Source organism: Chanos chanos, chromosome 3 (assembly GCF_902362185.1).
Source record: "Chanos chanos chromosome 3, fChaCha1.1, whole genome shotgun sequence".
NCBI lineage: Eukaryota > Metazoa > Chordata > Actinopteri > Gonorynchiformes > Chanidae > Chanos > Chanos chanos.
This window is the reverse complement of record NC_044497.1, coordinates 51,073,696-51,098,163: the sequence shown is the minus strand read 5'-3', so window position 1 is coordinate 51,098,163 and position 24,468 is coordinate 51,073,696. Positions and strand designations below refer to the sequence as shown.

General features: G+C 41.5%; 3 protein-coding genes across 3 annotated transcripts; 1 reads left to right on the top strand and 2 right to left on the bottom strand.

The window, feature by feature from the left end:
* Nucleotides 1-1,149: 1,149 nt before the first annotated feature.
* On the bottom strand, nt 1,150-9,882 carry crkl (v-crk avian sarcoma virus CT10 oncogene homolog-like). The gene is made up of 3 exons (XM_030769429.1): nt 8,719-9,882; nt 5,588-6,044; nt 1,150-3,150 (listed from the first exon to the last, which is right to left on the bottom strand). Exons 1-3 carry the CDS (start codon nt 9,027-9,029, stop codon nt 3,016-3,018), a joined length of 903 nt encoding a protein of 300 aa, XP_030625289.1. The 5' UTR covers nt 9,030-9,882; the 3' UTR covers nt 1,150-3,015.
* A 2,715-nt stretch (nt 9,883-12,597) lies between these two features.
* On the top strand, nt 12,598-21,621 carry med15 (mediator complex subunit 15). Its single transcript, XM_030768301.1, has 18 exons — nt 12,598-12,781; nt 14,006-14,093; nt 14,314-14,365; nt 14,464-14,487; nt 14,691-14,843; nt 15,095-15,375; nt 15,524-15,805; nt 16,100-16,273; nt 18,265-18,369; nt 19,030-19,145; nt 19,383-19,516; nt 19,760-19,894; nt 19,983-20,046; nt 20,134-20,200; nt 20,304-20,464; nt 20,665-20,831; nt 20,941-21,039; nt 21,213-21,621. The coding sequence occupies exons 1-18, from the start codon at nt 12,705-12,707 to the stop codon at nt 21,347-21,349; spliced, it is 2,316 nt and encodes a 771-aa protein (XP_030624161.1). The 5' UTR covers nt 12,598-12,704; the 3' UTR covers nt 21,350-21,621.
* Nucleotides 21,622-21,806: 185 nt separating this feature from the next.
* Nucleotides 21,807-24,322, bottom strand: ccdc74b (coiled-coil domain containing 74B). Its single transcript, XM_030768026.1, has 7 exons — nt 24,208-24,322; nt 23,469-23,516; nt 23,158-23,275; nt 22,454-22,646; nt 22,216-22,316; nt 22,053-22,106; nt 21,807-21,969 (listed from the first exon to the last, which is right to left on the bottom strand). Exons 1-7 carry the CDS (start codon nt 24,320-24,322, stop codon nt 21,807-21,809), a joined length of 792 nt encoding a protein of 263 aa, XP_030623886.1.
* Between the last annotated feature and the right edge of the window lie 146 nt (nt 24,323-24,468).

Below are 24,468 nucleotides of genomic sequence, written 5' to 3'. Positions count from 1 at the left end.
ATTTTTAGACAGATCAATGTAATGCAAATCAATCTGTGTCATTGGCCGCCTCCTCTCAGTCAGAAGCTGTCATAAATCGCGGAGCCTGTTCCAGTGAATCTCAGCAGCCATCCGTCAGCCCATCTGTGACTGTACTGTTGACGTCATCTTGTCAGCTGTCTTCAGAGAGCTGGCCTTTGAGCATAATCTCCATGATCTCATCAGACAGCAAATGTGTGTTTTATGAATTACTCTGTGAAAGCTCTCATTTCTTATACATCATCAGTCAGTATTAACATTAAGATTACTGTGCTGCTCGTGTACACGGAGAATGTGGCATTCAGAACTGGCGGCAGGAGCACAGCTATTTCTAACTGTCCTGCAGGGGGCAGCACACTGACTCACTCTCACCCAGTACATTATACTTTTGTGTCATCAGTTGCTAGACAAAGTTTTCTCAAATAGTTGAGGCACACTGCCATATTGCATCCAGGCCAACAAATAGGAGAACACAAGTACTGCCTTGACTCTTGCCCGCACCTCCCTCTCCTGTCAGCACTCACAAATAGATGTCAAAATAACTCCAGTGGATGAGGAAAACACTCTAGATCAACAAGGCACTCTTCTCTGTGGTTTTATCTAGTTTATTCTATTTTGTGTCAACACAACCAACAAGGCGCCTAAACTAAAAGAATCAAAGTTAGAACCAAAAATGATATGGCCGAAAAATGATTATTTTCCTTTTATGGGGACAGGTTTTTTTTTTTTTTTTTTTTAAATAGACACAGAGCTTTTGAGGATGAGAGTGAAATGGAAACAAACCTTAACCTTGAGAAGTTTCTCTAGGTCGTCACAGTGCAGGCTTCTTTTCTTAGCACCTCATTAAGATTCACTAATTAATTCCCATCTCCAGGGCACAGTCACAATCAAAAAACTGCCTCTAAAAGAAACTCAAGAGAGACTGGCAACTGTTCCCTGCTCCAGATCCACAGCCCTGTTTCTAAACACAAAGTCCCCTTGCCCACCCATCTTGTGGTTCTGAGCAGGTCTGTGAGACTTGTTTTGAACATTCACATCACTGAACACCATGGTGAAGCTATTTACACTTGCTTGTCCACAACAAAGCCATCACAGCCATTGTAAGAGAAGTAGACGTAGATTTTATTTACTTGTTATGTACATAAGGGGTCATACCAGCAAGGGGGTTAACCATGAAAATTTAACACATGTAAATGGTATAAGAAAATAAAAAGGCACAATTTTTCATTCTCACCTAAGACCACGTAGATGCTTTCTAAAGTAAAACAATAGCAAAGTAATACTGTTAATGCCATTAAAAAAAAAACTGAAGCAGTTTTGAAAAACTTAAATTATCTGAGCACTTTTAAAAGATTATATGGATCGGTGTATTGCTTAATAAGAAAGTTTAGCCTAAATTGATGTTGGGTGGAAAACCAAAAACTTGCATGTGAATTCATTTTCACTGATGTAACTGGTAAACCAATTCAAATACAGGTCTAGAGGAGAAGTAAGATGTGACAGAAAGCAGCATTGAACCTAGAGGAAAAAAACCTTAAGTCCAAAAATTCATGCAGAGGCCACCAGCAGGTATTGTATCCCTTTTTCCTTTTTTTTTTAGTTTTGTTTTTTAAGAAAGTCACCTTAGGTCAAAGTTTTTACAACAGTTTATTTCAACACACAGTGAATGCTTGATTCAACAGCTGGCTACAAAAAAGGGGGAAAAAAAAAAGTTACATTTGGAAAAAAAAACAAGAATAATGATGTTCTTGCTCTACAGAATAGAAAGCTCAGGGCAAAAGGGATCACTCTTGGTAATCTGTTTAGCAGAGATATGGCACTGTACTGTACTATATCAGCTAATGACAAATCAAGTCATCCACAGTTCTCAGACAACGGACAAAGAGGCAAGGCAGAAAAACGTGCTTAGTTAGACACTGAATCCAGAGTTGTATGAATTACCTCATGACTGCTTGTGCGAATATTGCAGTCTGTACCAAAAGTCATGAATGGAGTTCTTTTTTCTGTTTATTCCTCACAACAATCTCAACAGGGTTCAAGTGTCACCTTAGTTAAGATCATCAAGGGTCAATTCTTCAGAGACAAAAACAATCCAGTCACATCGCAATTGATGTTAATGGCGTATGAACCCGAGGAGAAAAAAAAAAAAAAAAAAAGACAGACAGACTCACTGCGGACTTTCAGTCCTCGTATTCTACTTGCTGTCAAATAACTTTGATCTCAGTAGCTAGGCTGCTTCTAGTGTACAAATCTGTGAGTGACGCGAGAATAATATTCCATAAGGCTCCTTACAATGTGCTGTGCTCTCACAGCAGCTGCCAAAGTCTCATGCTGATTTCCAGTCAGAGTCCTGTACCTCACACTCACACACAAGCAGTTTCACTATGGTTAGACATGAAGAGCACAGACAAAGGGCATGAGAGTGAGTGAGAGCGAGAAAGCGCAATAGAGAGAGAGAGAGAGAGAGAGAGAGAGAGAGAAAGAAAGATTAGAAAGAAAGCGCAAAAAAATATGATTTGGCCCACAGAGGTAAGGGGTTGGCAAACCGTATCTATAATCAGCTTGCAATCTCTGTGGATTTCTATTCCCTTTCTGTTTTACTAACCAGAGAGGTTTGGCTTGCACACAGTGACAGATAGCTTGAAAGAGGCAAAGTAATTGAGGGGTGGCACAAGAAAGACTAGGCAACTCAGAGACGGAGCCACAGGACTCACACCTCAGCTTGGCACAGGGGCAGATGGCCAATGGCATGGACATAAGAGGACACTAAGGGCAGACAAAAAAAAAAACCACTGACTCGCCTGTAACCGGGCAGGGGATTAGGAGCTGTTTCATTTTGGAGCTTTAAACAGTCAGAAGCTGCGCAATGGTTTTGCTTGAGAGGCGCTGCTGCTGCTGCTGCTGTGAAAATCCCCAGGCAGGCAAGCACAACACCAAATGTGATAAAGTGGGGCAGCCAGCAGGTTGATAAAGAGTGGTGACAAAGCAAGGCCCAGGTCATTCACTTTCGTCAGGGTTCTGGGGGTCCATTATTTTGACATGGGTGAAGGGAAACAGACCTCTTCGTCCATTCACCTCTCCTTCCCACTGACCGCTTATGTTCATCCGTGTCACTTTCACAATGTCACCCACCTACATAAAAGGAGGGGGGGGGGGAGAGAGAAAGAAACAGGTATCGTTAGTCCTAATATGATTAAGAGATGGTGAAAAATATTTATAGCTCTCCTTGAAAAAAATCCTGACTTATATGTTAGTGAAGGCATTTTCCTTTTACAATCCAAGTACATCATAAAATTACTGCCCTTGTTAATGAAGCCCTGTTCCACTGAGGTACAAGTGTATATTAAGGGGGCATAAAACAGAATGGTTCAACACTTAAACAAGAGATATCCTTCTGAAGTCATACTCAATCTCCATCAACCATGTAGAGGTACAGTTCAAATGTAAAGGATTGAAGACAATAACTTTCACACTGTCAGGATACAGATTAAGCTAAAACCACCATGAGGAAGCTGCAAGCTTTGATGTGCTGTTAAAAACATTTCGTACCCAGACCCTGTAAATCACACAGTGCTTAACATGCCTGTAATGGAGTACATTTCACAGTATATTTACATAAGAGACCTTGTATGTTAAAGGATGTCTGTAACGTGACCAGATTTTGACGGTTACAGACCGAAGCGCTGAAAAGGTTTTTTAGCCAAATCTGACGTTGGGTCAAACCATAATTTCAACACATTCAGTTACATCCTCATTTTTGGTGGTTTGTGTTTTTTTTCCCCCCTCTCCTCAAAAGAGACAGGCGCCTTCATTTCAGTCGGCTACGACTGAGCCCGATCACTCAGTAGGTCCTCATTTCCTGCAGAACACAGGTCCTAAAATAGCCTCGCTCATTTAGAGGTTTCTCTCGGCGTAGCAGACGAAGAAGAAGAAAAAATAAAGAATTAAATGAAAGAAGAGAGATGTAGCTAATAAACGGCTCTGAGGTCTTTATCCAATTCCATAGAATGTGTGATTGCAACTCACAGATAATTTACACCAACGCGCATGTATGTGTACTGCTCCACAGGTAAACGCAAAAAAAAAAAAAAAAAAAAAAAGACTCTGTTTTTTTTGTACTGAGAGGAAGACCAGAACTTGACAAGTCAAATTGTCTAAAAACATTGCCGGCAATGCCATCAGGCACTGTGCCAACAGAGCCCCAAACTCTACACCACAGGCAAGCATCATCTTCCTCACAACTAAAAATAGAGTGATCTTGGCCCTACGCAGACGGCTCGGTGTAAGTGCTACAAGGCCCTAGACATTACTGTTACTTGGTAGGGCTGATATCAAGGTAATCTATAAGGAGTGCTGTAGACCATGCAAATTTGAGTTATTCACACACTGCCCTCTTTCTAAGGGAATTGGCTTGTTATTGAAGTACACAACCATGATACTGAAAAAAAAAAAAAAAAAAAAAAATGTTTTCAGCAGATATTTTGAGCTTCCCCTAGCTTAGTCAGGCTTGATAAGTTTGTGCAAATATCTGCAAAGGGTGAGGATGGGGGTTGGGGTGGTGGTGGTGGTGGTGGGGGGAGTCCCCCTCACACGCGTTAAAAAAGCCTCTCGTATAACCACAGGTTGCAGTTAACAAGAATCTCATTACAATTTAGCATTAATCGGCCTCGTTTCTGCACTACATCATCCAAACTGCTCGCAATGAGATGTCAAACCAGACTGGCAAAACCTAAAACCGCAATCAACCAGTAATGTGGGCGACGTTGCCTTCGGCTACTCCATAAGACAAGTAGCGTGGCATTATCCAGCATCTGGGGCCATCTTTAAGAGCAAGTTCATAGGAAACAAACAAGAGAGCTTTGTGATATTTTTAAGCATCATCTTATGACATTTAAGTTTTACATCAATGACACGTTTTCTTGTGATGACTAATTTTACTCATTTAAAAAAGCTACATAAAATTTGAGGTTATGAGAACATTTCCAAATCCTGTAGCTCCACTGTGTGAAACCTCAAAAACACTACAAATGTGACTCTGAGACAACACTAATGTCAAAGATCATACTTTAAACAAGTGGTAAGGACTGGCATAATTCAGGCTAACTATAAAAAAGAGAACACAGTTTCAACCACAATGATGTGTAAATGAATCACACGTCTCTACTATCACACTCCCACAAGTGCTTTACCTCTTGAGGGACCTCCACACATGAAATGGTACATATACAAACGGCAGAGTCGAGGTAGAGTCGGCATTGGCGCAACCAAAACCCTACATATGAAAAAACACCCTCTGGGGTCACCTGAGGTTTTGGAGCATAAAATCCAAAATACAAGTCTGGTTCTTCTAAGAATGGTAAGGATTTAATTAGTACTCTAAATACCTTACATTGTCTCCAGCGTAAATCAAAACAGAGAAATGAGCATGAAACACAGTGGGAGGACAGTTCTGGTAATGCTGCCTCATGAAACAAACTGGCCTTTTGCCCCAAGCCCCAAAGCCCAAAAAGAATACTCAGAATCTAATGATTTATTTCCCTGTCTCTGGGTTAAAAGAGAAAAGTCGTACCTCCAGTGCTAAAGCAGTCTTGTCATAAGCACAGGGCACCCGTTTCTGGATGGCCTTAGCCATGACTGGGCCATTCTGCACTGAATGCAGCGGGTTGATGACCGCGCCAGTCGTGCCAGGGGGCAGCGGCGATGGCGTCTGAGGCTGGGCGTAGGCGTGAGCTGGCTCAGGGATGCCGTAGCTGTTCGAGTTGCGTCCGCCGACAGTTGACTGACCGGGGTGAGGAGAGGGCCGCACCAGCTTTTCCACATAGGGTACGGGGATCATGCCTACACGCCCCTCCTTGTTCTTAGCGCTCCACCACTGCTCTTCAGGTTTGTCCAGGATGATCAAGATTTCCCCCTTCTTGAAAGGAAGGTCCTCTGCATCGCTACCTGTGAAGTCGTACAGAGTCCGCACATACTCCTGGTTCTCGTCCTGCCCTCCGGTGGGGATGGGGCCGCTACTGTTGGGATACCTGTGACACAAACACAAGCTGATTACGTTCCCTTGACAAAGAAATGAAAATGAAGCTCCATGTCTTTTCCATCCCTTACTCTCTTTACAAAAAATAGGCAAGTGTTGTTCAATTATTAACCACACAAATGTCCTTTAAAAGTCAATCAAGAAATAAGCAAAGCAACTGTTGCTATACCGTTCAGCATAACTCACACACCCCTTCATTTCTGCATTCAACGGGGCCCCATATGAGGTCTTACGCAATACTGCATTCATCACCTGAGGACTTCATTTCTGCAGCTGTATAATGACTGCTCTATAATTGTGTCACATACTGCTGAATTTCAGGTGCCATTTTCTACCTTGGGAACTAATCGTAATCCCTTATCGAGCTTAAAACTGTTCAAAGCAAGCTGGGGAGGTGAACTGGTATCGGTGAGTTAAACCATCTCCTGAGCGCTATTTTCCATTTGTGTTACAAATTAAGATTCTCTTAGCTGGTGGTGTTAACTTTCATGTGGTTACCGGTGCCAACTGTGAGGCAAAGGAATTTTTGTGTAATTTCCACTCCCCTTCTACATCACCCTCCATTCTCAACTGACAGGTAGCTACATTTCCATGATCTTGTAATTTCAAGGGTGTGGAGAGCTGCAGCAGTGAAGTTTCTTTATAGCAATGTGTCAGGCCATTATGATTTTTTTTTCTTTTCGTAGAACAGCCTGTCCACTCAAAAATAAGATCAGTGATCGAGAAGTGATACGAGTAGCTTCAATCTCTAGCCTTGTGCAGAGCTTCTCTGAGCACCAGCCTGTGGTGAATATTTGCCATATGCTTAACAGCTTCAGCTGCATACTGAAATTGGCCACTGATACACCTGCCTGGATAAAAACTAAAGAGAAAGACACAGCAACTTATACATAACGAAGAAACACAGATGTGCATCTGCTGAAAAGAGACAGTCGCACAGCAGAGGAGGAAGTGAGGACAAATATTTCACAAAAATGTTCTATGGGCATTCATATTTTAGCTGCTGAGGTTACAACCACACAGTTCATTCAGGGGTGATTTTTCACTCTAATACAATTTAATAACAGTAGATGCCTTTGAGTGGTTTTTGAACAACTGATCATCTGTTGAGAAAATTACTCATAACAGAGCTAATGTATTGTATTCTTAACCATTTGATCCATAGAGGTGGTTCTTGACAGACAACTTGGAAAAGAAACTGATCAGAATTTCAGGAAAAAACAGAGCAATAAAAAATCTTTGATCTGTTCCCTTGATTCCAGTCCACTACCTTTTAAAGGTGTCCTTGGATTTCAAGAGTTCTAGACATTGGATATGTCTCCCAAAATATGAACAAATTTGCAGACAATCTAACAACAGCAAAGGTAAAATCTTTCAGAGACCATACTGGATGTCTTCTCTCCTGAGCAATTTTAGATCTATGTGTAATATTCCTTTCTTAAAAATCATATCAGAAAAGTAGGGTTTTTGGCTTGTTTTGAACAGGTAAAAATATTATTTGCAATTTCCAACGAAAATTAACCGTAGTACAGAGCCGGCACTGGTAGGAGCAATGAATATCTGAGACTTAACGCCAACAATTATCATGTTTCAGCTCTCATAATTTTAGACTTAAGTGTTGCTTTTGACACCATTGGCTGCAGTGCCAGATGATGCCTGTGCCCTAACCTTGTTTACAAATTGCCTCTAAAGAAGTATCATAGAAACTGAACAAAATTAAGAACGCCAAACTCCTTATCGCCTCCCATTCAAAGAGGCATAAACCTATGGGCAAAATTAGTCTTTGGGTAAAGCCTGAAACAGTCAGACTGTATGGGTCATTCTGGTCTCAAACCTCAATAAGCTAATGTGACTCAACCTCTGCCCCTATTTAGCAACATTTCACAGATTAAACCGTCTCACTTTACAAGATGCTGACTTGTGCCTAGCTTAGCTGTTTTAGCTACCATCTGTATTTGAAAAGAACTATTTCTAAAGGGGTACCAAAAAAAGACTGTGACAAACAACGACTTCTGCATAATGCACTGCCTTCCTGTCTCATTTAGGAGAGTCTTTAAAGTGTCATTATTTAGGTTAAAAGCTTTTCATGGCCTAGGACATATACACATCTCAGAAAGTCTGTCTAAATGTATACCTGTTGTCTTCGATTTTTCAAAGCAACCTAATTAAATGTACCCACTGTAAGTAACCCACAAGAAGTGGCCAGACTGTACTGTCATTTTATGAACCATAACAGTGGAAATCGACGCCAGACTCCGGGTTTTTACAAATGGCTGAAAACACTTTTGCAGTATGTTTTTTATGTGTTCCCCTCTATTTTCCTATGAGACTACAAGTCTGTATCCACATTAATTCTTATTTTTTTCTCTGTCATAAACTCTTCATTCATCTTACTTCCCATGTCCATTATTTATTTTACATTTCTTTACCATGTATGCTATCACACCTGTGAAACACGTTTGCCTTTTTAATGCAAGAAAATCTTAACCGTAGTTATTACTGTTGTCTGTTAGCATGCAGTGTACTAGAGTAATAAATACTCAACGTGAAGAGTTCATGAAATTCACTTAACGGGATAATAAAGATAAGAAGAAAAATTCCGGAATTCAAATACACCACAGAAAGCACATCAAGTTTAGTAGTGAGTGGCTGTATCAACGGCTTACCTGGGGGCAGGTTCTATCAAGGTAGTTGTGTCCAAGTAATGAATTTTGTAGAACTCCAAAAGCGCGGGTAGATGCTCAAACTCCTGGTCGCCGATCTTAAATCTCTTACTCGGCAAAGAGTTGATGATATAATGAGACACTTTGGTATTTTCAGACACCGATAATACATAATCACCGGGGCAAGTCGCTGAATCCCGTACTAGAAACATCCCATGTCTCTGTCCCTGTAACCTATTTTGAGCCTCCTGTCTCGATACCGGTCCGAAATACCAACTGGCCCGATCGGATGAATCGAACCGTGCAGATGACATGTTTAACTTGAAATAAATAAACTATACGAGGTAAAATAAAATATTACAAACTATCTGTTAATGAACAATAAATTAATAATGCAACAAAATCAAAAAATGTTGCAGGTTTGGGTAACTAGTGTTAGCTAGATACTGACAAAAATATCCAGACAACAACTTAAGCTAACGTTTTATCCAAGTGGCGACTGCAACGCAACCTGACGTTTCAGACACAGGCTGCAACTAGCATGTACCAACTATGATGCATTATATGTTTTCATCAATAAACGACCTAGCTACAGGCTTTACAATCTCTTTAGCACGAAAGCACACAATAAAAGTGCAAGTCAGATGGTTAGCTAAATGTTACAATTAGCAAATTAAAGTTCCTCTTTCCGTCCCCTATTCCGAGAAAGTAGCTAGCTAGCTTATGAAACAATGTAACGATAGCTAGCCGACTCCAGGCACTGTCAGTTCACGCTACAGGAGAGGTCGCCATTTTATGTCAATAAACCTGTCGTCATGTCGATACAATATGATCTACTCTCAGAACTTCCATCGAAAATAAATTTGAAATATTTTACAGCAAGAAATTAAATCTAGAGTTCTTCTCCCTTTCTTGACTCCCGACAGACTTGAAAGGCAGTAACAAAAATGGCGGCCTTCAACACGTCTCCACACAAAAATGAATTCACTTGCAAGTGTACGAGTCTCTGTACTGTATTCCAAAAGTGTCCGACAGTGGATATTCTTTGGTTACACGCGTCTCTAAGTTCTGACCTGGCGAAATGAAGGTGGCTGAATCTGTTTTATTTTTCTTTCCCTTGTTGGTTAGTCGGCTATGGTCCTTTCACCATCCGAATCTGTAGGGGAGAAATGGCGTCTGGAGGGCGGGTCTGCGCGCTCCTGTCTGCTTGAACGTCACACACGGCTCAAACTGGTGTTCCTCAAAAAAAAGTTGGAGGTAGAGCAAAATCAAAAATCAGAATCTATAAAAGATGAACAAAAATTCCATTGTACGGGTTTTCAGGATTTATCCACTATCTGTTTACCATCATTTCCTACACGGTAATTTCAAACTGTCTCCGTGACTGCAGAATGAAAAGGTACAAGATTGAAATGCAGGACACAGCCACCTTTGTAAATCTCAAAAATCTGCCGAGGAGGTTTGAAACCGTCTCAAAGCTTCATAGTTTAACAGATATTCGGCGAGAGAAATGACAATCTACGGATACTTTTACTCCCAATATTGAAGACCTCACATTCACTACATAAAGCTGAAGTTGAGTCGATAGCAGTTCATTTCGTCCCTCCAGCGCAGTCTTGAATATTAATGAATTTACATTCATTGCATCTTAATGGCTTGCACCACAAGTGCCCGTAGTCTTAACTCAGCTCACTGTTGTTAAGGTGAGTACAAACACTGAAATGTCGTCTTCCATCTCACAAACAGTTGTTATTGAAGCAATTTTTCTGTCCTTTTTTATCGCAGGAGGGTCAGTAGTGCGATAATACTAAATCCTATAATTATACAGAAATAAAGATGTGGTGTTTGGGGTGGCATGGAGGGTAATGGAAAGTAGGCCAAAATGACCTAAATTAAAAGATTCTTCCCTACAGCAGAACTGAAATGCGCGCGCAGACACACACACACACAGAGTGGGGGAAAGAGAGAGCGAGAGAGATGCAAGAATGAAAATGTACTGTTTGAAATGTTTAAATACTAGGCCTAACTACCTGGAATTTTTATACTGAATCATGGTTTATACATTATGATAAACTCTAATTTATTAATAGATGTCTGAAATCTCTGGATGGCACAAATATTTATCTTTTTTTAAAAACTTGCTTTAATCAGCCAAGATTTGAACAATGGTCCATGGGTTTTGTTATTATTTCTTAGTCATGTACTGAACTGACAAAAATACATTGAGCACTAAAGAGAACAGTTGATTTTGACATTGATTAACACAGGGATAAAGTGTAAGAGTTGGTCAAAAAGACCTTCAGAATATGGTAAATAATATTAGAAACTGGTGTGACTGGGACTGACATTAAACTAAGCTCCAAGAAAATGAGAAAACTGCTGAGGGGAGCAACTAGAAGGCCCATTTCCTACTTTTAGTGTCTCAATCCAGGCAAATCCATAAGGGAAATCTTCAGACCTGAAACTAGCACAGAAATTCATATTTCAGCTGAACAGAAACTTGGGTACAGTACAAAACTAAAGCTACCCTGAAGTGACCTCATAGGAACAATGGTGAATTCATTTAATGTCCCAAGTCCCAACTTCACCCTCATAGCAAGACTTTTTCTGTAAAACAGCAATGTTCTATTAACTTGACAGTTAAATTTTCAAAGGCAATCTCTATAACAGCACTGTAACACCAGAGCTGGTGTAGCTGAACCCCCACACACTGGAGCTGTATTACTCTTCTAAGTCAGAAATGCTTCTCCATTCTAATCAGCCGAAAAAAAAACCCCAGTTAATAGAAACATGATGAACCAGGGACATTTATGAATGAACAGGAAGTATCTGCAATAGCAAACGCAGATCATGTACGAGGGTGACGGAAGCTGCCTGAAGAGATGTCACCCAAGGTTTCACAGAAGTAGCCATTGCCGTGTAACCACGACTGCAAAACACTTCTGAACTGTTGCCTATCTGCCTATCTGTAATTAAATCCATTACCCACAGAAAAGCTTGTGCAGAACTGTAAAGAATCCTTCTGTCATATATGACTCTGATGGATGCTGAAATTGTGATGACTGGCAATAAGTGGGGAGTGAAAAAGAAAAGAAAAGAAAAGAAAAACTGCTGTCATATCAGTCCATTTGTACATAAGAAAAACAAATGGAATTGGCTGCATGTTTACGCTGGAACCAAGTTAATAAAAGCACAAAAAAGCAAGTCAAAGGCCTTGTTTCAAAATGCTGAGACTATGAGTTTTAACAGAACTATGGTGAATATGTAAATCTTTGCTGGATAACAATCACTTTTACGTTTCTGGCCAAATTAAAAGTTTGTTTCTCATTTTTCATCACTTCTAATATACAGCAAACTCAAACAAACTTAATCTTAGAGCAGTTTCTGCCACCTTAATCCTGTCCCTTAACCATTATGAATGCAATGTCTAAATCAGGGCTATTCAATAACAGATTCAAATAGGTTTGACTTAGCAGCCTATTAACTTTCACATATATACATTTATCTTCTTGTCTTTATGTGGTTAGCTATGATATGAGTTTTATATATGGCAAAACGTCCCTGTGCTGTTATATTGTACAGTAGGCTATATTTCAGTGTTTCAGGACTGCCTTTTGTCCAATCAAATTACAAACTACTGTATTATTTCATTCTGACTCCGATCGCCGCTGGGCCACAGGATATCGCTCTTGGGCTGGACTTGGTACTCTGGCCAGCCACCGAATAGTCCGGGTCTAAACTAATGCCAGCTTTAACTAATTGTTCGAGTCCAAAAGCCTTGTCGTTCACTCGGTTCATTACCAAACTCTTCTCGCAATTAGACCGGAAATACCCGAGCTACCAGTGCCGGACGGAGTCATCTGCTAGCTTTACGAAGTACGTAGAGCGGATATCAGATCTGTCGCAGATCTGTTTTAGTTATTTCCAGATATATTCGTATTGTTCTATTTGCGTCTCCTTCGTTTAGGTACAGCAAAATTAATTCAGTAATGTCAGGAATGGAGGTCCCGGGCTCTGACAGCGACTGGAGGAGTACTGGGTTTCGCCAGAAAGTAGTGGCGCAGATGTAAGTATGTAGCAAAGCTAGCTTGCTGGCTCTGTAGCTAAGTGTAGTTGCCGTCATCAACCTTAAGAGTTTCTTTACACCAAGATACTTGATGTGAACACAATTGAATTTAATCATGATAAAGTCGTTACTCATTATCGAAGCTGTCTTATCATCCAGCATATTTACTATCAGACGGAAAGTGTCCCTTTTACAGCTAACTTTAATTCTGCTACTCATACTGGAATAGCTATCAAAGCAGACAGCTAACTGGCGTTATGACGGCGCGAAACAGTCCAAGTTATTAATCAGTCACGTCCGTTCACTGTATTTTTGATACCAGTATAAGCCGGTGTACGTAATTTCTGCAATTTGTAATTATCAATGGACTGAAGAGTGTCGCTTGTTAGTATTAGCTAGCCGATGGATAGCCACACGTTTGTGTCATCGCTTAATAATGCGATTTGTAGTGCAGGCCCTTTTTTATTGACATGTTACAAGATTTTAAGTCTTATGTGTGGAACGAGATCACAGGATTGTACGTATCAGAGTATTCGTGAACAGTGAAAGCAGGGCTTCGTTAGGATGAAGCAAAAAAAGCCAGGTTTACTGCAGCTTGTAGTGGTGGAACAATAAAAACTGATAATGATAAATGTTAGGAAATTTCACAAAAGGAAGGTCTGAGTTCTGACCTCAGATGCATTTGGATGTATAGCAAACTCAGCTCAGCTGGGAGCCTGGTCTGGCTCTGGTCTTCTCCTTTTACTATTACGGTTTGCACTGATGTTTCGCTCTTATCAACTCTTTCTTTCCCTTCTTGTGTAAACAACCAATCCATTTTGAAATGTACAGTTCTCTCTTTTGAAGCAGTCCCTCAGAAGTATGCACTTTCTGGGTGCAAATATTGGTTGTTTATGACTGGGTATTTGAAGATTTCTCTGCATGTGGAATGAGATGAGTAGCAGTTAAAAAGCAAAACTTGTGGCACCGCATTGGTGCACACTGATCATACATCAGTAGTTTCTATGTCACATATGTTTTCTGCCTAAGAGGCATTCGTTTTTAAAGCATAAATATTGAATTCAAAACCAGCTTTACCCAAGCTACAAGTAAACCTTTTAATGGTTTTAATGTTTCAAGCTCCAACTGTGTGAGTGCAATCCCAGTTTTGAGGGGCTTTAAAATCCAGGAGCCGACCATGCCAGTCGAGGACCATCCATTTAATTTGGTTTGTTGTTTTTGCAGTGAGGAGGCTATGAGAAAAGCTGGCACTGCGCATACCAAATCTAGCAATGATATGGAGAATCATGTGTTCATAAAGGCCAAAAGCAGAGTGAGTAACAATATTCTAAAACAGAAAGTAGAAATTTATTTGTATGAGATGCATTCATGTGCAAATAAAGTAGACACTAATATGTATTATTTTTATTTGTATGAACAATAACATCTATCTATCTATCTATCTATCTATCTATCTCTCACACACATATATATACACACAAGTACAGTGTTTCATTGCGATTAGTCAAATAGAGATGCTTTTCTTTAAATAGGAGGAGTATCTTTCCCTGGTAGCAAGGTTGATAATCCATTTCAGAGATATCCGTAAGTATCCATTTTTCCATGAGTTTACAGCCTTATAAGTTTTAACTAATATCTGAAGGAAAGGTTGAATAATGTTTTGTCCCGACTTTGTTTTTTAGATAAGAAGGCACAAGGAGGACCAGGTAGGGAATTAACTAATCCTTTTTTTGTTGTTGTTTAAAATGGCACCATACTATAAAACCACCACCAATAAAAAATATGCAAGACCTTAAAAAAAAGAAAAAGAAAAAGAAAAAAGAAGTAAGGATCTTGTAGTGTGTACAAAACCAAATAAAGACCAAATAACATGTGCTTCTTTTTTTCCCTTTCCTTTTGTTTCCTGAAGACCCAATGAATGCCTTGCACAATCTGACAGGAGTGGGTGGGTCTGGAGCTGTTGGCATGGGACCACGTCCAACTGTTGCCCCCATGGGTGGCATTGGGCAGATGCCGATTGGCCAACATACCATGCAGGGAGTAGCCGGAAATCCACAGCCTGGTGAGGGTCTTTTTGTCTGTATGTGCGTATTGTGGTTAGGCAAGCATTGTTGTAGTTTGTCGTGAATTTTGCTGCACACACACACACACACACACACACACACACACATTTATATATCCAGATGATGGGGTGAAAATCCATACCAAAGTGCTTCAAAATATTCTGCGACTCATGTCTGTTAACAGCCTCTTTGTTTGGGCCATTACCTCTGTAGTGTGTAAGTTTAAATGACTTTTTGATGTGTGCTGCAGCTGGCGGTCCAGGGCAGATACAGATGCAGCAGATGGTACAACATCAACAGCAGTCAATTCAGTTTCAGCAGTTCCAGGCATCGCAGCAAACAGCCATGCAGCCGCAACAGCAAACAGCAATGCAACAGAACGCCATTCATCAACAGTTTCAAGCCCAGCAGCAGCTGAAGCTTCATCAACTCCAGCAGCAGCACCATCAAAATCAGCAGCTCCAACACCAAAACCAACAGCAGCAGGTCCAAACCCAACAGCAACAACAGCAGCAGCAACAACAGAACCAGGTCAGACCCAAATCAGTGGTCACGTTGGTTGACACTACCAAGCAACACATCATTACCAACAACCACAACAACAACAACAACAACAACAAAAGCTGGTGCAATGTCTGGTTGACGTCGCGTGTTTTCTGTGATTGCTGTGTTTCCACAGATGCAACAGTCAAGACTTCAACAGCAGCAGCAGCTTCATTTGCAGCTTCAGCAGCAGAACATCCAGAACATCCACCTGCAGCAGCAGCAACAGCAACAACAACAGCTGCAGCAGCAGGCGCAGGCCCAGCCTGGGCAGATCCCGCCCCATTCACAGGCTCAGCAAGTCCTTGTGCCCCAGTCTCTACCCGGGCAGATGCCCCCAGGACAGCATCAGGCCATGAACTCACTAAACCAGCAGCAACAGCAGAAGGCATTTCAGGCATTGCATAGGGACATGCAGGTAAAACAATATCCTTTATCCGAATCGGGATCTCAGTGTCCGTGCTACAACATATAACCGTCCCGTCTTGCAGAGTGTAGCTCCGCTGTGAAACCTGAAACCCGCATATTGCGCATGCATCTCATGTTGGACTCAAGCTTACGTTTTCTTATATATCCCCTCTGCTTGCTTGGTTTATGTGTGTGTGTGTGTGTGTGTGTGTGTGTGTGTGTGCGCACATTCGTGGGATTGTGTGTATGTATGCGACTGTGCGTGTGTGTGTGTGTGTGTGTGGCCGTGTGTGTGTTTAATTAGGCTAGAGTATTGCAGCAGCAGCAACAACAACAGCAGCAGCAACAACAACAACAACAACAGCAGCAACAGCAGCAGCAACAGACTCAGCAGCAGCCGCCGCAGCAGCAGCAGCCGCAGCAGGTTCAGCAGATCCCAGCGCCCAATCAGACTCAGCTCCCTGGATTACCTAACCCGGTAAGAGCATCGTAGACTGGTGCGGGGACTGAGCCTGGAGTGAATGCATGCCTTTGGAATTGATCATTGTAATGGATGGATGTATGTTTGTTTGGTCGCCCCGAGGAGTCCTTTTAACGGGTACAGCACAGATACCGTGCTTTTTAATAATTGCGGGGAAAATCAAAGGTAGTGCAATTGTTGAACCATCTATGAAACATTTGCCTTTTTTGTCTTGCCGATCATATGTCAGACATAAAAGTGGGTACACTGGTACAATTCAACGAATAGGGAATAGAGCAGTCTTTCAAGCTAAAAATGAACAAGAATAAAAAATGGATTTTTTTTTATCCCCAGTACAGGCAACTCAGATTCCAATTATGCAACTTAATACTCTTCTCCTTGCTTAAGGCACAGTTGGTGGCTTTTTTATTTGTTTTTTATTTATTTATTTATTTTTTTAGCTTTTTGTATACTGAAAGTGATGTCTTTGTTGCCAGCAGTTTGTTTTCTGCTTCAAGCATTCAAGATTGGAATAAAGCTTGGAAGTTCGGTGGAGGGTTGTAATGTGTAATTATGCCAAGAATTGTGTTTATATTACGGCTTCTGGGGTGTTCTTTTTTGTTTTATGGATTAATTGACCGACGGATTGAATCAAGTCTCTTTTGGGGCCTCTTAAGTATTAAAACAGCAAAAGGGCTCAGGGCTTCTATTAGTAGTGTGAAATATCTACTTTTTCCAACACTCTGGGTTTACGTTTGAGAGTTGCAGTAATCGTTAAGTCTGCATTACAACTCATCTCTTGGCAGGTGTTACAGAGAAAATAAAAGTAAAGCTGGTTTTAAGGGCAAGAGTTAAAAGGTGATGAGGGTGAAAGATACTACTGAAAGACAGTTGACACAACTGAAAGACGGCTCACAGGGGTTTACCACACATACCTGCTCTTTACCGCGTTTCCCTCCCCTGTGGTCACACCTCACCGAATTACAGAGTTGGATTTTATGTTGCACTCATCTGTTCATTGTCCCATACCTTTCCTCCCAATCCAATTAAAAACAAAACCCCCACAGATCAACTGCTGTGTGATATAGCAATGATTTTAAAAAAAAGTTCAAGAGAAGAGATATTTAGAACCATTTGCCAGTGTGACATTTATGGCAACTGTGTTGTTGTTGACCAAAAGCAATGTTTCCCAGGTTAGCAGTGTTTCTCCCCTCCCCCCCCATGCATTTTGTGTGTGTGTGTGTATGTACGCGGCTAATGATACAATCGCATGCTTCTTCTGAACTTACAAGACCTCACCGCATTTAGAGACTTGTCAAGATTCAGCCATACTTCTGTATGTTTGATGAACTGTAAAGCAGAGAAGACTGGCTAATACTAATATGTGTATTTTTATATTGATTTTATTTATACCTCAACTTATTTAGGATACTAGGTTTTACAAACAGTGGCACAATAGTAAATTTATACTATGGCCTGTTAAAGTGTATATGACCATTTTTTTTACATTTAAACAGAGGAGTAAATAGACATTTATTACCAAACACCTTGTGATTAGCAAGTTTGGTGTAGCTTGTTATGAGTGAGACACAAAGGCCTTTGGCTTTCCATTGCATCTCATCTTTTGCCTTGCATGGACCCGGGCTATGAGGAAAGAGTGTCCTATCCATTGAGCTGTGACTTGCATGTACCGAGTTTGCAAACAAGTTTGAAAATTTGAGGGTCCCTTTGAATTGAGGATTGCCACTTTTTTGCATGGTGTTGCAGTATATTTGTTTCTTACTCTTTTTTTTTTCTTTTTTTTTTTCTCCTTTTAATTTTCTTTTGAAATTTCTGCCTCTTTGGTTTGGATCTGTTTTGCATATTTTATACATGTTTGTTTGTGCATCCGTGCTTGCGTACCTCATGAGGGTTGTGCATGGCAGCATGGGCTCCCTTCTCATATCCGCTGACGCACTGCATTTATTGTTTTGCTTGTGACATGTCTGTCCCCTCTGTCCTCCTCAAAGATGATGCCCCGCCCTGGGATACAACCACCCCGGTTGCCCCGCGTCACCCCGAACTCTGCCATTCCTCCAAACCCCGCTGCAATCGGAGCACAGCAAATGTCTCAGGTATTTACTCTAGGGCTGTGTGCTGTGTCCCAGCACTGTGACCAAGTGAGAGCCCAGACTTATGGCTTTCATATTGGAGCTCTCTCCCACATTTAAGGGCTGTCCGTGTGTGACCCTAAACACAGCAGATCCCCTTGTCTTTCCTTTCTCCTTTCCCTACCTGGAATGAACTACATCTCAGTTTTATAATAGGGTTAAAAGAAGAGACAAAATAGAGAGAATAGAACATTTCAGTTGTGTTTGAGCTGATGATGCTGAGCAGAGTAGTGGAAAAGACCAGTGTATTAGGTGAAGGTTATCAGTTCAGCTACGAGGGGAAGATCTCTATTTCTGAATGAGGTTTGTAGTTTCACTTTTGCAGTTAATAATATGGTTGATAGGAAACATCGGAAACACATGTTTACGGGTAAGTAGAGATGTGAATGATTTCTCTTTGCAATTCATGTATGAAAGGAAAGAGAGGAACTGGGCAGCCACCATCAGATTGATTAATTCCTCCACCTGGTCCTTCTCTGTCTGAAGATGGTTAACCTCAGTCTGGATTTTTTTTGTGAGCTTACTGAGTTAGAGTTTGCCTCTGGAATCGTTCCTTATATCTGATTTGATTCTTTCTCTGTCTGTGCGCTTTTTTTTTTTTTTTTTTTTTTTTTTTTTTACCAGACCCAGCCGATGTCCTCTCCCTCCCCAGGACAGATGCAGACACCACAGCCTATGCCCCCCCCACCTCAACCACAGCCATCCCCACAGCCTCCCTCCTCTCAACCCAACTCTGTCAGGTATAGGGCCCATGATGGCTTAATTATGTAATTAATTACTAATTACTTAATTACTATGAAATTATAAACAATTAAAACCAAGACGCCAGGGAAGATAAGATAAATAAGAAGACCTTTTCCACTGGGTGCACTGCATTTGCAGAAGGGGGAGATAGTGTTCGCTTTGAACTTTTCAACACACTGATACTGATTTTTTTTTTTTTTTTTTGACGGTGTTGTGGCGCTCGCCCCTCCCAGCTCCGGTCCAACACCGTCTCCAGGCGGCTTCCAGCCGAGTCCCTCACCTCAGCCTTCCCACAGTCCAGCCACGGCGCGCACTCCCCAGAGCTACCCACTTCAGGTACCCTCTCCCGGGCCTCTCAACACCCCAGGTAATTACAGCCCCTACTCTACCAGTGCTGTATTCTACTAGAGATAAGCTCTTGTATCTGCCTCATGTAACAGTAAATATTTAATGGTTGTTTGGTTACCTGCCTAAATATAAGTGGCGTGCTGTTCTTGGCACCTTTCTGTCCTTAAGTGCTTTATAGTGAGAGAAGGGCCAAAAGCCTTGTACGGTTTGTATTAAAATGTGATGTAGATTAAATCGTTACTTTCTCGTTTTGGGACTGAAGGCAACCCCAGCTCTGTGATGAGCCCTGCAAGTGCCACACAATCAGAGGACCAGTTGTATATGGACAAACTGAAGCAGCTTTCCAAATACATTGAGCCACTGCGTAGGATGATCAATAAAATCGACAAAAATGAAGGTACGTGTTTTTGCGAACTAATCTGGCATGCGAATGCACCTTGTCATGTCTGAGCTCTGTGCCTAAGTCTGTCCTTTACTCACAACAGACAGGAAGAAGGATCTTAGCAAGATGAAGAGCTTACTGAATATCCTCACTGACCCCAATACAAGGTAAGAATGTATAATGTACGTTACCATCTCAGCAAAGCACATTTGTGCTTAGTGATTAATTTACCATCACTGCCATGTTCTCCCAAGGTGTCCACTTAAGACATTACAGAAGTGTGAGATTGCCTTAGAGAAACTGAAGAATGATATGGCAGTGGTGAGTTTCCCTCTTCCTCCTCCTCCTGTTATTTTTAAATTGAACCAGTCTTTCCATGACAATTTTTTTTTAATCAATCACAATTTCAATCATTTCTCCATAGCCAACCCCACCACCGCCGATAGTACCCGGGACAAAAAAACAGTACCTTTATCAGCCCTTGCTAGATGCTGTGATGGCAAACATTCGCTCTCCAGTCTTCAACCACTCCCTGTACCGCACTTTTGCCCCTGCTATGACCGCCATCCACGGCCCGCCAATCACGTAAGTCTTACTGAAAACGGCACTGTTTCACCGTTTTTATAGTGAGCTTGGAAATCCAGACGTCACGTTGGGATGCGCTTCATCACTTCATTCTTACGTACCATGCCTTACTCCGTAGGTCCGGATAACGACCTGGTTTTAATTCTAGTCGCAGTCTCCCAGACAACATTCATATGAGTACTTATTCATTCTCTGTACAGCGGGCCTTCGATCCCAGCACGGAAACGGAAGCACGAGGATGACGAACGCCAGACCATCCCCAATATACTTCAGGGGGAAGTAGCTCGCCTCAACTCCAAATTTCTGGTCAACCTCGACCCATCCTTCTGTAGCAACAATGGAACAGTGCACCTAATCTGCAAACTGGGTGAGTTCAGGAACAGGAGTTCAGAGGAGCATCACGCATGGTAGTATGTGTAGGTGTATCTGCTTATAAAGTGATGTGGCTGTGATTATGGTTTTTGGTCCTTTCATAGATGATAAGAACCTTCCCAGTGTACCTCCTCTCCAACTCAGCATTCCAGCAGACTACCCTGAACAGAGTCCTCAGTGGACAGACGATGGTCAGCAGTATAGTAAGTGGATATTCAACACTGGTCTTGTCCACTTAAGTACCAAAGCAAATTTATGGGTCACAAAAATCATATTGTGTTCATGACAGTTGGTCAGAATTGAGGTTAGCCTCCTAGGCTGCGGTTGCATTTCTAGAATAAACATAATGATGCATTCTTTCTACCTCTCTTTCCAGCTGCCAACCCCTTCCTGCAGACTGTGCATAAGAACATGACATCCAAGCTTCTACAACTGCCTGACAAACACTCAGTGACAGCCCTGCTAAACACTTGGGCTCAGAGTGTGAGACAGGCATGTCTCTCTGCAGCTTAAAGTCCCTAAAGTGACTGTACTCAACATGTCATCCCACCCAAACTGAACTCCATCAAGCTCCCCTAAGACTCCACTCAAGCAATCACCAGGACCATGTTACTGATGCCGTTAATGAATTTGACCAACAGTGTCGTGTTACAGAGGGCATGAATGAATTTTACCTCTGGTGTCAAAGGGTGGTGTTTATAGTGGAATTTTATTTGGGATGAATAGGGAAAAAAAAGTAAAACGCAATGCTGAGACCTCTGCTATGTATGAGTAGAAGTATGTAAATGCTGGCTTTTTATTTACACATTTGTTTTGTTTACATTAAAAACACTTTGAAAACCTTGAACAGAGAACGTTTGTCTTAGACATGTTTTTTGTGTGTGTGTGTGTGTTAAGGGAATAATATAAAACAGGACACAAAAGAATATTTATTAGCAGGATCCAACCTATTTGGGTCCCACTCTGCATATCAAATGAAAGATAAAGATTTGTTTACTGAGCGCACTGTCCTCCTCAGTCGATTCTTCTGCAAAGCTTGGATCCTCTTCTGTCTGTCTGCTATACTCGTGTTGTGGCTGTGTTTGAGGGCAGGAAGGGTGACTCTCTCTACCACAGAGGCCTGGGATACTATCCTGTCCACAAAACAAGAGACAGGTGAATGTCTCACTTATGAATTGGTTCTTCTCACTAAATCTAAGTAATGCTTCTGACTTACGATCTTTTAGGTAGTGGCCGGAGGGGAAGCTTTGGAAACTTATCTTCATCATTTCTGTCAAAATAAAAGTAAAAACAAAGGAATGGTTTCATAGTGCTCCGAGGCTCAGCGTGAAGAGGATATAAGTGAAGAAAATGGAGCGTATGGGTATAGTCCTGTTTACCCGCTGTCACCAGCGAGATAGGCTTTTGTCAGTATGTAATTCTCAGGGGTGATTCTCTTATTGACGATAATGTCTCTAAGAACAGCCTTAATGCGTACAATCTGAAAGACACACACACACACACACACGCACTCAAAAACAGTGTATCTACTCTCTTGTATTACTTAATAATTAAAATGGAGGTAACCACACAGGAGACGGGGACTGGTTGACTGCTGGAAATAAACAATGGTCTCACCTCCCGAGACTGCAGACTGTTGGCATTGAACAGCTGCCGGATGATGACTTCACATTCCTTTAGGGTGGGTGCTCTGGGAGGCAGGGACGGGTCACTGTGGATCCGCAGAGGTTCTAAAGAAGTGATGAGTCCCCCATTTCCCTCTGGCACACCCCTCAAACCGTTAGGTGTGGGTGTCTCCTTGTTCCCTTCACTGAAAGGTGATAATAGCAAACGTTATGCTTGATTGAGAAATGTAATAAAAGTTTCTGGCAAGTGCACCAATGGTCAATAACTCGCTAGCGTTGGAAGCAAGACTCAACCAATCATGAATATTCAACCAGGACAGTTTGGCATTGTTCCGTCAGCATGTTCAGTGAATCAAGCCAGTTGATAAAAACAGGATACGGTTACTCCATCAAGACCTGCAATAAATGCTCTCATTTCAGTGTCCTCCCTGTCATTTTTATCTGCTAGTTCCTTACAATACAAAGTACAATTCCAAACCTCCAACTAGTTCAGGCCAGCCAGAAAGAAAGGAATCTGCATTCTTTAGTCATAGTTACTCTTAAAGTTTCTTCCTCTTAATAGCTAAAGGGAGTTGTTCCATCGCCTCAGGCCTGCTGACTGAGATCTCAGGCCCAGGACCATGCTATTGACTTTAGTTACAGTGTTTACTGTGAAAAGCCCTAAACAGTTCAAACTAAATTGCTTTAGCACGGCACCTGAGATGAGTGTCTGGTGGCAGGCAGGCGTCCTCAAGTGTCTGGTTTAGGTAGATCCCTCTCTCTGACTGGAATGTTTGTGTTTCTGTGCATGTCTTAAGGCCTCTCCTACTGAATTCTGTTAGAAACAGTAAGTGGAAAAAAATACCATACTAACACATTTATAATTGGTGCTATGAAGTAATAGGTATTAGTATGATTATATCGCGTGACTAAATGCTCTGTAATAAGGTTTGAAATGGACAAGGTATTACATGTAAACAAGGACCTCACAATATTAAGTTTCCACTCACTGGAAAGACGACTCTTACCTTTTCTGCATGTTCTCGGTGGTTCCATAATGAGTTTAAACTGCAGATCTGTAATCACGTATTGAAGGGGGGAAAGTCAGTGAAAGAAGGGCAGTGTAGTGCTTAATAGCATCTAATCTCATGTCATTAGGCTCTCTAAACAAAAATGATACATATGTCTGTCATCCTTCGGTCATCAGGAAAAAGAAACCGAAAGATGATCCTTTCGATTGTTCTGAAATCTCCTAGTGGGGTTAGGGCACTAAACAGCCATTGAGACGCTCGTCTGGTCAGTAAGGCGACACTACACTTTGCCACCCACCGTGGTTACATACACCATTCTTTCATTTTCCTCATTCAATAACTTCGCGTCTCCATGCAACCACTACGATAAGGTGTCACCTGTGTAAGCAGGCACCCCATCTTCAGTTCAGTTGGGAAACAACGAAGTCAGTAACGAAATAAAACATTTAGCTGAAACACAATTTATTTGCGATTCAATTATTACTGTAAAAGAGGCCTATGACATTTTCGAGTGTATCAAAACAGTTCTACATCATATGAATGAAGCATCTGTATTTTTTCTGTGAAAGCAACAATGTGAAAGATTCTTTAAAAAGTGAAAAGCAAACTATTCCTGCTCCTAAACTAGAAATGCTCTTTAACCCCAGGGTGGGTTAGACGATCAATTAAGCAAAAATATGAGTTTCATGGGAAGTCGGTATGGTAAATTTGATCAAAGAATATAAGAACAACTTGCCTTTATTTTTCCGTTTCAGATGATCTATTTCACGGTGAAGTTGCTCAAGCGTACCCCTGTGTCGCTCTTGCAAGAAATGAATAGTGTTCTCCAGGGATGCGATATGCGTATCCATGTCGTGGGGTTTTGAAATCTGTCCTTGATAGTCTGTCGGTGCCCAGGTTCACCTGGCTGCACTGTGACACCAGTTAGGAAAGGTGACGACGTGTACAAGTGTCTTACAGTGGATAGACTGTCGTCCTTTATATCATTATACATACG